The 13,701-nt window shown below is 44.4% G+C and overlaps 1 protein-coding gene across 7 annotated transcripts in view; it reads left to right on the forward strand.

Annotated features, from left to right (window-relative positions):
- KATNAL2 (katanin catalytic subunit A1 like 2) overlaps positions 1 to 13,701 on the forward strand; it is a 49,667-nt gene that overhangs the window by 35,757 nt on the left and 209 nt on the right. For 6 of the 7 annotated variants that reach the window (XM_006038923.3, XM_014527470.2, XM_006038925.3 and 3 more), the window contains 3 exons: positions 440 to 550; positions 12,204 to 12,366; positions 13,307 to 13,409. In XM_006038923.3, the coding sequence (XP_006038985.1) occupies positions 440 to 550; positions 12,204 to 12,366; positions 13,307 to 13,409 (377 nt within the window). Of the gene's footprint in view, positions 1 to 439; positions 551 to 1,389; positions 1,763 to 12,203; positions 12,367 to 13,306; positions 13,410 to 13,701 lie in introns of those variants that run through there. The other variant, XM_025195515.1, reaches the window with a different exon arrangement.

Here is a 13,701-nt window from a genome sequence, read left to right on the forward strand (position 1 = left end):
CTAAATTCAATGACAAGTGTGTCTTTTCCGGTAGCCATATAACTTCCTCTACTAAACACATCAGCCATTCTCATGTGTGAATTGCAACCTGTACTATAATTCTCCAATATAATGCCCTTGAAAGCCTTAGAAATGTTCCCCTCTGAATATCAACTCTGGTATCTCCTCATTTCCTTTGTGTTAATCTTTATGCAAAGATAAAACAAAACAGATATTTTGTTTTACTCCAGTGGATTCACTCCAGTCTAATGCACTGAACTGAACACATTTAAGTAATCATCAGGAAGCTCAACTTTTAATGCCTGGGTGTTAGCTAATGGTACTTAATCATGCTTTGAACTGGGACAGAACTGTGACTGGGGCTCAGTTGCTGTGAATGACACTGTATAAATAAAGCTTTAATGCACTGAGCAAATAACATTTCTCTGCATCTTGGCAGTGGCGAGCACGAAGGAAGCCGGCGGATGAAAACTGAATTACTGGTGCAGATGGATGGCTTGGCCCGATCTGATGATCTTGTATTTGTTTTAGCAGCTTCTAATCTGCCATGGTAAGAGATCCAGAGAGTACATTTTGAATACATTTGCATGAGCCTCTAAGCACAGATAAAGATTTTATTTAGACTCCTGCAGAAAAAAGCCTTGATATTTGGTTAAAGCATTTAAAGCTTAATTTGGAGCTTTTACTTTTAAATTCTACAATTCTTACTATCTGTGCCACATGAGAATAATCCATAATAAAGTCAGCATATGCTGATGCCACCAGCTGCTAATATTTAAAATGGAGTATTTGACTTTATAGCCAAGTTATTTACTATGTTTACGCTAAGAAGGGTTTCAGCATAGTTCTGTAAGGTGCTTACAACATCTAGTGCTCAGAAAGATACTCCATAAATAGGAAGGTTGGATTTTATTGGTATTAAAATCTGCCTTTTTAAAGTTGGAGAATAAAACTTTCGGTTTCTGTAATATAATTTAGGCCTAGAAGAATCAATGGCCTGTGATGGGAAACACGAAGTACAATACGGCATCAATCAGCGTGTTTCACACAAAATGCCCTCAGCCATTTTACAAAATTCAGAAATAATCGGAGTGGGGAAGGAGACCCAAGTGCTGTGGAGCTGGAGTATCCCTTCTGACAGAAACCTAGGGAAATGGTAGAGCAGCAGGGAGTTCAGCTGGTTGAATCTTGTGTAGATCATCCATTCAGCTGAGGAAGTTCTTTGGACATGGAAGAGAAGGGATCCATGGTTGTATGAGATAGTTATATGAGAGGCCACTTTCCCCCTGGCAGGATGATCTTGGCGAGGGGAGTTGTGCTGACTTTTTGGGGAGAATCTACGTTTGTCTGTATCTGTCTAATATTCTTCTACTCTGCCATTGCTTTTAGTACCATCTCCTCAAAGAATTGGTTCCATTCATCTCAGGCCAATAATGAGGATTGATTTGGTTGCTCAAAGAGAAAAAAGCTGTGACACACAAACTGAGCAGTTCTGATTCTACCTGGTACACATACATACTGGCCAGTTCAATACAACATTCCCCTTACTTGTTAATGCCACTATAGCTTGTCCTGCAGAAACGAGAGTTTATCATATGCACCATGTCTGTGCTAGCTGTACGAATCCAGGCCAATACTAGAAGAGGATTCAGAGAAAAGAGCTGGATCAGAGGTGTCCAAACTGTGGCATGTGAAGCATCTGCTGAAGTCTGCACACAACTAACAGATTGCATGATATTGGTTTCTTGTTTCTTGCTATTAAACTGCCTTAAAACAGAGTTGAACATACGCTTAAAAGTTGAACATACGTTTAATATTTATCTCATGTTATTTGACCATGAGATCAAGTTGCCACAGAAATGTTAGGAGCTTATAAATGGAAGGGGATCATGAACAGAAGAGCAGGGGTCTGCGGTACATCCTTCATATCCAAAGTATGGTTCACAGTACAAACAGGTGTGCAAACCCCTGGGCCAAGCAAAAGCTTCTGTCCCTAATCAGCAACCACTCACCGACACCACCTTGTTGAACAAATGACTCCCTGGCATTTCCACAGCTGATCGTGGCAGTGCCTGGAATCTGACTGACGAGCGCATCCGTTTCTGCAGCATGTAGACAGCTCTGCTTTGTGACAACCACAGGCTGTTGCCATCTGAAAGTGGTTGGAGCCGAGGGAGGGCTTTGCACCCACAAAAACCACAAATGTTTTGTTGCTCGGTTTGTTTTGATTAGTGGTTCTCCGGCTGACTTTCACAAGGATGCCCTAGGGACATTGGTGGGAAGAGCCTTGATCTGTGACTGGAAATCCTCAGACTACGACCGGGGAGTTGTCATTTATATTGCTGAGTGTAGTACATCTGAACAGTGCAGCCTGGGTATCCACAGCCACTTTTCTTTGATTGTATATGAGAACGCCTAAGCAGCAGGAAGCAGCCTGTAATAGCTGCCAGCTCAGGATAAGCTGCATCTATACACCACCAACTTCAGTGCAACTCGTATTAGTTTTACTCCTAACTTTTCCTGAGAAAATTCTGCAGTTGATTTTAGGGAGTTATGTGAGGGTAGGGCTGCATGCCATGTGTTTGCTCATTTTTAGTGTATAGACCATGGCCTTAGATTCCCAGGTCATGTAAGCACTTCTGAAGTTGTTATGCTGAGCGTGCTATGCCTCAGGGGTGCTATATGAGGTAGTTCTGTCTCAGTACAGCACCTGCCCCTTGGGAGCATTAAATCAGTGATTTGGATGTGGGGGTGAAAAGCTTGCTGGCCAAGTTTGCGAACCACACCAAGTTATGCAGGAGTGTGGTAAATGCCACAGAAGATAGGTTGCAGATACAGGCGGACCTGGACAGGCTGGAGAGCTGGGCAGACCAGAACCAGATGAAGTTCAACACTCAGAAGTGCAAGGTGCTCCATCTGGGGGCAAACAATCCCCAACATACCTACAGGCTTGGTGGCAACAATTTGACTTGCACCACAACCGAAAGGGACCTCGGGGTAGTGATTGACCATTGCATGAACATGAGCCGGCAGTGCGATGCTGTGCCCAGCAGGGCAAACACTACACTGGCCTGCATTAACCGCTGCATCTCATGCAAAACTAAGGAAGTGATACTCCCGCTGTACTCTGCACTGGTGAGACCGCAGCTGGAGTACTGTGTTCAGTTCTGGGCACCCACTTCAACAAGGACATGGAAAAACTTGAGAGGGTCCAGAGAAGAGCCACTGTATGATCAGGGACTTGCAAGACAAGCCATACGAGGAGAGGCTGAGGGACTTGGGCCTCTTCAGCCTACAGAAGAGAAGGCTGAGAGAGGACTGGGTAGCGGCTTACCGCTACATCAGGGGAGTATATCAAGGACTCGGTGAACAGCTGTTCACTAGGGCATCCCTGGGGAAGACCAGGAGCAATGGATACAAACTCCTGGAAGGCTGCTTCAGGCTCAATTCCAGGAAAATCTTCACAGTCAGGGTGTCCAGACTGTGGGATCAACTCCCTCCAGTGCTGGTGCAGTCACCTACCCTGGAAATCTTCAAAAGGAGACTGCATGGTCACTTCGCTGGGGTCACTTGACCCCAGTTGTCTTTTCCTGCTTAGTGTAGGGGGACTGGACCCGATGATTTACAAGGTCCCTTCCAGCCCCTAGCAATCTAGGAAATCCACTGTAAAAATGAACAAATTGGCCATAAATTAATTACTTGGCAGCTACCCCAAAAGTCTCTCCCCTGTCCTGATTGATAGTTCTGTTCTCACATGGTCAAAATACAAAGGCAGACAATAGCTTTATAGTTTACTTTAACAGTGTAGTGTGTTTTACTGATTTATCCCTTGGGCTATCTAGTGGAAATAAACCCACGCAAAATCTGGCCTGTTTGGCATTACAATATGTACATGTAAAGAATGGATTAGAATATGATTAGTCATATTCTAAACATGCTACTATCGGGTTGCATGGAAAAATACTTCAAGATAAGTAGCTGAAGCACATGCAAATATTTGTCTTGGCTAATTTAATAACCCATTTCTCCCTTTAAATCTCATTAGCAGTCTGCTGTAAAAATGTTAATTTATTATAGCATCATTACTCTTTATACGAGAGACCTTTAAGCAACAGACGGATCTTTTTCGTGGTCAGTTTTGAAATGATACTCTATATTTAAGTATCATGCATAGCATTAGAGCCTTTTGACCATTTGCCCATCAGTAGAGCATTGAAAGGATTCAATCTCAAGTGAATTCATGTAAATCCTGCCCATTACATAGATCTGAAAAAGAATACAGGAAGTCTAGGAGCAGTAAGATGGGGTACGGAAGAATGTGCCTGAAAAGATTTCACTCTGTGGATCTTCCAGACTTCTGAGGCAACGGTGAGACTTGTCAATGTGTACCTAGATAAATCATCACATGTGTCTTGTATGACATGAATCTCTTCCTTTTATGGGTCTGGTAATCTCATTTTGGGAAGAGCTGTGCAAATAGAACAAAATGTATTTGTAATATTTCCAGCATTTAATGTTGGATTAGTTCTCAGCCTAGAAATGCTAATTTCTGTAGATTTTCCTTGAAATTGCCATTTTCACACCAAAAACATCAAATTATGATTTTTCCCACTGTAAAACTAAGTTTCCAAAATTTATGGATTTCACTACATAAAAACTAAAACAACACATAAGAACTATGGACATTTTCACCCTGACTGTTCCTAATTTCAATCTGTTTTTTTCCAAATGTCAAGGAATGACACTTTTCTAAACATTGAAGCTAAAAGTAAAAAAATCCATTTTTCAGTGGAACTACTGCATACAATTCCTTATGTGCAGGGTTTGGGCATGCATAAGGATTTTACAAGTCTGACTGAAATCCTGACTGCCACTGAAGTGGATGTCTTCAGTGGGCCAGGATTTCATCTTCTAACATAAGATACTCAAGCCCAGAACTACAAGAGTTCAGCAACCACCATAGCAAGATCATTTGGAAATTTGGCCCTTTTTTTTGGTTCCTACAAGGAAGCTGAGCTCTTTTCAGAATTTGAAACTGTAGCCCTGGAAGTTTGGAAATTTCATGTAGTTTCATTTGACCGTTGATTAGTGGCCAGGTATTTGAACTCTGTTGCAGTCTGAGTTGCATTGGCACCAGTGAGCCTAATGCTTGGTGTAGGGCCTCTTTATGAATCTGACTGAACAGATTGAATAAAGAGACTTTCTTCCAGTGGGTAAAACTCCATTAAAATCAGTGCATCAGCCTACACTCTAGCTGTGGCCCAGATTCTCACAATTATTTTGGCATCTGACTCCCTTAAATACTTCTTCAAGGATTTGGGTCTAGGTGTATAGTGGTAATTTTTATGTTTAGATGGTGCAAGACCATGAACTTCAGTTGAATTGAACTTCAGGTGAATTGGAGCATTTATAATAGGTCTGAATTTTATCCAACTTAAATTATATATGAATAGTTTTTCCTTCCAAAAGCCCAGTACACATGAACAAGTCCTGGAAGAGCCATCGTTCTTGATCTTTCTATACAGTATGACAAAGGGGCAGTCAGGAGATGGTGGAAGAGGAGTGGAACTGGAGCAGTACTCATACATGAGACACTTTGAAGCATGGGATTAGAATTCAAAATGACCTTGATAAATTAGAAAAATGGTTAGAATTAGCAAATGAAGTACAATAAGAATAAGTGAAAAGTCCTGTACTTATTATAGGACGCTGAAATGCACAAATCCAAATTGGGGAATGAAGACAGACAGAGATGGGTGATAGTGAAACAGAAGTTGAGTGCAAGTCAAGAATATGCTCTCATTGAAAAAAAAAAAAAAAAAGAAGGGAAAAGGCCAGGAGCATGCTGGGTTGTATTAACAGGAGAGTCTCTTGCAAGTCAAGGAACAGTGTTCCACTCTCTTGGGCATTGGTGAAGCCTCACCTGAAGTGCTGTGTCCAGTTTTGGGCACTGCATTTCGAGAAAGATATGAACAAATTGGAATGAGTCCAGCAGAGAGCAACAAAAATTATTAGAAATCTAGGAAACACAACTTACAAGGAAAGGTTGGAAGAACTGAGGTTATTCTGGAGAAGACCTCAGGGGGATTTGATAATAGACTACAAATACATGAAGAGTGGTTATAAAGTGGATGGTGATAGACTATTCTCTGTGGCCGCAGGGGACAGGACAAGAAGTAATGGCCTTAAATGGCAACAAGGGAAATTTAGGTTGGATATTAGGAAGAACTTTCTAATTATGAGGGTGGTTAAGCACTGGAACAGATTACCTAGAGTGGTTGTGGAATCTCCATCACTGGAAGTTTTTAAGAGCAGGGCAGACAAACCTTTGGAGGAGATGTTTTAGACAGGGATGATCCTGCCTTGAGCAAGGGCATGGACAGGGTGAACTGAAGTCCCTTCCAACCTATTTTCCTGTTTTCATTCTATTCAGGTTAATTTTTATACAGTATTGAGGGGAAAGGTTTGGTCTGGTGGAACCAGGAAGCATGAATACTAATCCCAGATGTCTGCTAATTCCTTTCACTCTTTTAAGAGAGTGCCTTACCTCCTTTTCCTCATCTGTAAATTTGAGATCATCCGAACAGCATATACTTGTTACACTGTCGAAGGCGGGCAGAACACCTTGAGGATGAAAAAAGCATTATATAGATACAAAATGGCAGTCTGAAGTGTTGCGTGTCCTTTTGCTTTTCATCTCCCACGGTACCAAATATGCTGCTAAGTAATGCTTTCAGCGAGTTGTATTTTTTTATGCAGCTGTCCCTTTATGCTTATCCAAGATGTGGGATTGATTATGGTCTGACAGATTGTACTTCTATGGTGCCATTTGGTCCCTTTTACATTTTGGCCCCTTTTGAAGCTTTGCACAAGTAGGAGACTTTTTATGTCCCATTGTACAGATGGAGGTGACTGAGTGCTGAAAGACTGAATGTCTTGCATCAGGTCATGTGGAGTCAATAGCAGAGTCAGGAGTCGATATGTCCCATGACTGTCAGCTTTAAGTGGTCTCTGTAAATACTTGTATCTCTCACTTTTTCAGCCTTCTACTGGGGTAGACTTTGAAAGATTTGTGTATCTTGGCTGTCCGTTGATCCTTGGAAAAATTAATATCAAGCTGCTTTCAGATGAATGGAAACGAAGCCAAAACAAAGCTCTTAATGCACTCTTTATCTATACCACAGTGTGTGTTAGAAAGCTTATTGATTTCCCCATTCAGCAATCTACTCCCTAGTTTCCAACGTGGCTTCCTGTTAGTCATCAACATGGCCTGGTGGGGCAATGACAAATTACTTGTTGAAATCAGTAAATGTTAATTAAATAAAATAGAGCCCTTGTTAATTAAATGATAAGGTAGTCCTTAACTATGCTTTGTTTTTCCCCCTCCCTGGGTGCTTAGAAGCCTTTACACTAATCTCTGAGGGATGTACTGTTGTTGCCTTTCTTCTCACCTGTGTAGTAAGAAAACCATGGTGCAGGGGATTGCACTGATTAAAAAATCAGGGTCTTCTCTCAGATTGAAGTCCCCCACCCTCTTACTCACCGCTGAAATCAGGGTTTTTGGTCAACTCTAGTGACTAGGGTTGACCCTAGTGAACCCAGCAGCAGAGGAAAAGGGGTGGGGGTGAGTGGCTGAAGTGGTGCAGACAAACCCTAAGTGGCATATAGGCCTCTGAATCTTTACACCTGATCCTGTTCCACACTCACTGGATCCCTGGACAGCTGTTAATGCATCTCAGCCTTAGGGCTGAGTCACAAAATGCGGTGAGGACAAGGACCCACCCACTTCCTATATCGGGGCGGGCAATTATTTTGGGTGGAGTAATTATCTTAATGAGTTTTGGCAAGCCATTGAGGGCCACATGACAGGCAGCCCAGGGCAGATTAATATTAATTTTCTAAATTTTTACGGGCCCCGTGGGCCGGATAGAATGGCTTGGTGGGCTGCATCCGGCTTGCGGGCTACATTTTGCCCACACCTGTTCTATATTCATGGATTTTCAGGAACTTGTTCCACCTGCTGTAGTCTCTGGAGGCCATTAGCACACTGGTGAGTGTGTCCTCCTTTCCTTCCTTCCTTCTCACTGCTTTTCTTTTACCTAGTGTTAAGATTAAAATGACAGTGGGTGCATTTGCACGTGCACATTTACTGCATAGTAATTTAGGTTACTGCGCAGTACAGGTGCATATTTACATGTGCATGCCCATACTGCACAGTAACTATGGGGGGTGCTGAATTTGATACCTGCATCATGCAGGTATTGAATTAACAACACCCAATTAGTTACTGCGCAGTAATGCACGTGTAGACGCCTTACTGTGCAGTAACACTGTGTGTGGACTGACTTGGGACACACACAGTTAGTCCCAAGTCAGTCCACACACAGCGTCCACATGCAGCATTACTGCACTTTAATGGCTGCACGTGTAGCCGCCGGCCTAAAAACCACCTACTGCTCAGTAAGTTACTGCGCAGTGAATGGACGTATAGACGTGCCCAGTGTATTATCAAAGTGCATTAACAGCTGTTCAAGGACGGTGAATTTAGACTCCTAATACATTGAATAGGGTCCACCCATCCTGAGAATACTCTAATAGGATTTGTTTATGAGTGTGGAGGAGCTGGGGAGGGGAGATGGTAGTGCAGATGAATTGAGAGAGGGAGCCTTACAGTCATCAACTGCATGTGCCTGAAGGAGATACTTACTGGAAAAGATGTCAGCACCTGGATTTTCATCATCTGGATTCCTTAATAAGAAAGATTCCAGGTGGGCTGAGAAGGATATTGCCTGGGATATGCCCTCTGGATGCCATTTGAAAGAATGAATGAGATCAAGTGAAACTCAACGGCTGAATGCCTGCCTTGAAATGAGAACTTGGTGGCTGCCAGGATGTGCACCTTGCCTTCAACTGGGCACCTAGGCTCTCCAAGGCTGCTTCAGGCTTTGCTCCTTGGTGGAGTGGAATCTTGTCAAGGGTGAGAACGTCATGTGTGCAAAGTGGGGCCACTCGGTACGGTGACCAAATGTTCTGCTGTCAGCAAAATGTCCTGGGCCAACTGCAGGGGACTATTCTGCATGACTTCACTACAGATCAGCACCTGGAATAGCCTAGCCTGCGTGTGCCACGTTATTCTATTCTGTTTTCTGCCTCTTCTCACACTGTACTCACCGTGATGGTGCGAGCACCTTGCAATAATGCCTTCAACTTTGTGGATAACATTGTTTCTGTGATGTTTGTTCTCAGATGCTTGGTGCAAGGGGACAAGCTTGTGCCATGCAGCATCTTGGTGCCACCAAGCTGGGTGTATTGCTCTGTTTCTGTTGGAGAAGGTGAGGTCAAATAACGTGCCTTCCACTTCGGGAGGAAGATGGTGGCAGGGGTACCTTTTGTGACTTTCTGCGGGGCTAACGTATCTCTCTCTCCTTTCCTAATTGATGGTTGTTCCAAAAGAAAGCTCTTGTGCTAGCTAGATTCATCCCTGTGCACAGGGAATACACAAGGCTTAAGCCCCACGATCTGCTGTTGCAATCGCATACTATAGACATAACACACACTCCTTAGCATATCGATAAATATGGACCAGTAGGCATTGATTTTTGTACGGTTGTCTTGCTTCCAAGGCTTTGACTAGAGTTGTTCAATTGTGTGAGTGACCTGCCCTGAACTGGCCTGTTTTCTAATCTGTGTTTACTTGCTCTTTGGCTCAGATCAAACACAACCATTGAGAACCTGATAGAGCCTTCCTGAGGTGGTGAGGAGTTTCACACCCCGCGAGCTGAGCAGGAGGTGCCAGACACTCATACCTCTTGGAAATCCTCTGAGGCATCTCAGTGGGATTTTCCAAGCTTAACTGCAGGCACCCATTTTGTTCGATCAGTTGGTTTTTGCTTCTGTTGTGATTATCGATGGAAAATGTTATTAGAGCAGGGACAGAGGCAACTGCCAACAGTGACAGGACTAGGCTGCGATGCTGGCATGTTCAGCTCCCAGTATATTCCATGTGTTTTCCTGTATATGCTGGAATTTGTCCCTTGGTTAAGGTATAAATGGCAGACTGTGGAGTGTTGCATTGACAGCTACATTATATGGCAGGGGTGTCTGACTCATCTTGGGCCCCAGACTGGCTCTGGACCTCTGCCCAAGCGGCCACAGGGCAACTGAGTACTGTGTCGCACAATCCTTGTCACCAACAGCCATGTCCACCAGGACCTCAGATCCTGTGGCAAGCCCCATTCAGTGCTGGCCACTCCTCCAAATTAACTGTCCTGCTGGTAGCCTGGCAAGCTGGATGGATCAGCTCTGCAGGCCAGATCCAGCTTGTGGACCATACATTTGACACTTCTACTTTGTGGAATGAGCGTGGTCCTCTTACAGTGAGGAAACTTGACTCCATTGGCATCAATGGCAAAAGTTCTGATGATTTCTGTGGGGCAAGGATTTTACTTCAAAGATCAGAAAGCAAATTGCATGGTTTTTGGCGGCTTGTTCAGCCTGCTCCTGCAATCCCTGGAGTTGCCCCAAATCCCAGAAGAGCTTATTGTTTCTACTGAATGGATGAGTTGTAAGCAGAGGGCTTCTAGAGGCATCTCACTAGGTGTGTCTACACGTGCAATTAATGCAACTGAATATACTCTGCCTCAATTTAAGCTGGAGTAAACTAATCCTGGCGTCACTATCTGCACATGCTTTTAAGTGCAGTAATTTACTATGTTGCCATATACCACTTGTATCTGATGGGACTATTCAGAAGCGCAGTAAATTAGTCCATTGCACCCTAATTGCTGTGCACATGTAGACAGTGACAATTTACTGTACAGAAAATTAGTCTGCTGTGCAGTAAAGCATCTGGGGTAGACCCACTGAGACTAATATTAAGTAGTGCTCAATACTGTGTTGGTCTGCCTGTCTGTCCCCACTTAATTAGACACTGCTGAGTTAGCTTCACATTGCAGCTGTAAGGTCTGGAGCATTTTTTATATACAAGCATGCTGGGATGAATGGAGCCCCCAGGACAGTCCTGGCAGGCGGGAGTGTGGAAGCTCAGCCCAGCCCAGCTGAAGCCTGGGGTGTGCAGGAGGGGAGTGGGTTGAGCTGGAGCTGGCAGTGATGCTGTGTCTTCTACTCACGGAGCCCTGTAAAGGAATGTATAAACAAGGGTAAATGTGTTGTGGGGAGCTGTTAGGAAGGATATTTGTTTTGTTCTTCCTGGATGATCCTGTGAGCAAAAAGACAACTAGTAGATTTATGTGCTGGCAGGGGCACCTTGTTAACTGGGATGGGACTTTGTTCCCGTAAACTTTTATTAGACTCCAACATCTGAAAAACACTTGGGTAAAACAAGTTGTTGGGTTTTTGATAGCTTAATGCCCACTCCCCTGTGGGGAGTGCCTAGCACAAGGCACACAACATTTTGGAGGATTCCCTAGAACTGCTGGTGCAGAGACTTCCTAGGAAACAAAGCAGCTGGAAGACCAGTTAAATCCTCCTGCTGTGAAGCCTTCCTTGGGCCTTACAGATAATAAGAGCAGAGCACACCCCTATTTTTGTCTGTCTTATCAAATCCCCTTTTATATTCTGAGACCAGAAGAGAACCTGGGTCCTGATACTTCTCTTTTTCCAGCTTTCCCCTTCCTGACGGCTTTGTAGAAGGTGGCTTGTCTTGCTGGGCAGTGTTGCTCTTTGTATTGCAGTCATATTGAGAGGCTCAGTCATGGGTCACGTTCCTGCTGTACTCAGTGCTGTACAATCACATAATAAAGATGGGCCCTGCCAGAAAGCTTCTAATCAGTGTTTTGCTGAAGCTCCCTGAACAGTTAAGCCTCTGTGCACCCCTGGCAGGCGAGCAGGGATATTCTCTTTTTGCAAAGGGGGGAGGCTGAAACACTGTGAGGTGCTATGACTGACCCAGGGACACACTGTGCACCAGTAGCAGAGCCAGGAAAAGAAACAGCACCTGCCTACTCTGTGTATGATGGGTCATAGTGGCCAGCCAGATCAATTTAAGTACCAGCAATATGCAAAAGATGGTAACAGTAATTTAATTACTAGCAATGCAATGAGTATTAATTACAACTCACAATCAGGCTGATGTGAAGGCAAGAAGCTTTAAAAAGGCAAATGGAGAAAGCATTTGAAACTCCATGGTTTGCACAACAAAGTGGGTTGCTGCGACAGTTGACCGCCTGTCTTCTTCCCATTAGGGAGTTAGATTATGCCATGTTGCGACGGCTGGAGAAGAGGATCCTGGTTGACCTCCCAAATAAAGGAGCAAGGCAGGCTATGATTCAGCACTGGCTGCCCCCTGTGAGCAACAGCGGAGGAGTGGAGCTGAGAACAGAGCTGGACTACGGCTTGCTGGGCCAGGTGAGCAAAGAAGGGAGCTGGTATAATCCACAGCTAGCCTCTCAGAGCCTTGAAGGCTTTCTGAGCATTAGCAGTCCCTCAATATGAGGATGAGAGAGACTGAAGAGGAGCTGTGTGACTGGCTGGGCCTTGATTCTTCTGCTGCCAGGAGCAGCTTCACCGAGTGCAGTAATTTCCACCTGTGTAGTAGTGGGGAAAAGCAGAGAATCAGGGCTGGCAGGTTTCACTGTTTTAGCACTGCAGCCAGTCAGCATGGGCACCGGGAAGGGAATAAACCTCAAGTTATGAAGGCGGATGCTTGAATGCATGAAAAGGAGGATCACAGCAAGGGCCACAGCACTAAGCACTTATCAGGAAGTGAACCAATGCCCTGTCTGCTGGTGAAAAAGTTTGCATCTTAGTTCCAAGGATCAGGTCTGATGTTGACTGCCATGGCCTTTGGTCCAGAAATACCATGTTCCCACAGTAATTCCCATATGCTCTGCTCTGCTCCTTGCAGCAGAGCACAGTAGAGCATAATCTAGTACTCGATAGAGGAGGAAACTTGTTCCAGCTCCAGCATGAAAGGCAGGAGTGTCAGTAAAGAGTTTCTGGGGCATCAGTTCTTAATGTTCTTAGCTTGGGAAGTCTGCTCCACTGTTCATACAGAGGCTAGCACAAGGGACTTCAATCTCAGTGGGGACCTCTCAGCCCAAACATGTCCAAACCATTACAGGGAGGGAGGTATCTACCTCCTGTTGCAGTCAGTAGGAGACAGATATCTGACCTGCCCTTAAGAAGCCAAGCGCGATATTTTGCTCGATTGGCTAATTCCCGTGAACAGCATCTGCACTACTCAAGAGCTGAATAACACGACAGAAAACACGTGATGTATAAAGCTGTACAAGTGTCTCATCAGCAAGCCTGTGAATTGCAGCCTGTCATTTTGATCTCGTGCTAGGAGACCGGAGGGTACTCGGGGTCGGACATTAAACTGGTCTGCAAGGAAGCAGCTATGCGGCCAGTGAGGAAAATCTTCAGTGCCCTTGAGAATCATCAGCCCGGTGAGTACCTCTCCCACAGACATCAGAGCTGAGCGATGCCGACCTGATGTTCTCACTTGAGGGAGTCGATCCAGCAGGTGGAGCTCTCTCATCTGCTTTGAAGTGTTTTAAACTGTATTTGTAAAAACAGACTTCCAGCCAACGTTTCTGAAAAGCAGGCCATTCCTCGGACCTGTCGGTTTCTGTGCACTAGCACAATTTCTTCTGCTATTTCCACTCTTCTGATTAGTGCCTTAAGTTAGATGTGCTGCATTATTCACTGTTTTAATAGAGCAACTTGGTACTGATCAAC

Source organism: Alligator sinensis, unplaced genomic scaffold (genome assembly GCF_000455745.1).
Source record: "Alligator sinensis unplaced genomic scaffold, ASM45574v1 scaffold1376_1, whole genome shotgun sequence".
NCBI lineage: Eukaryota > Metazoa > Chordata > Crocodylia > Alligatoridae > Alligator > Alligator sinensis.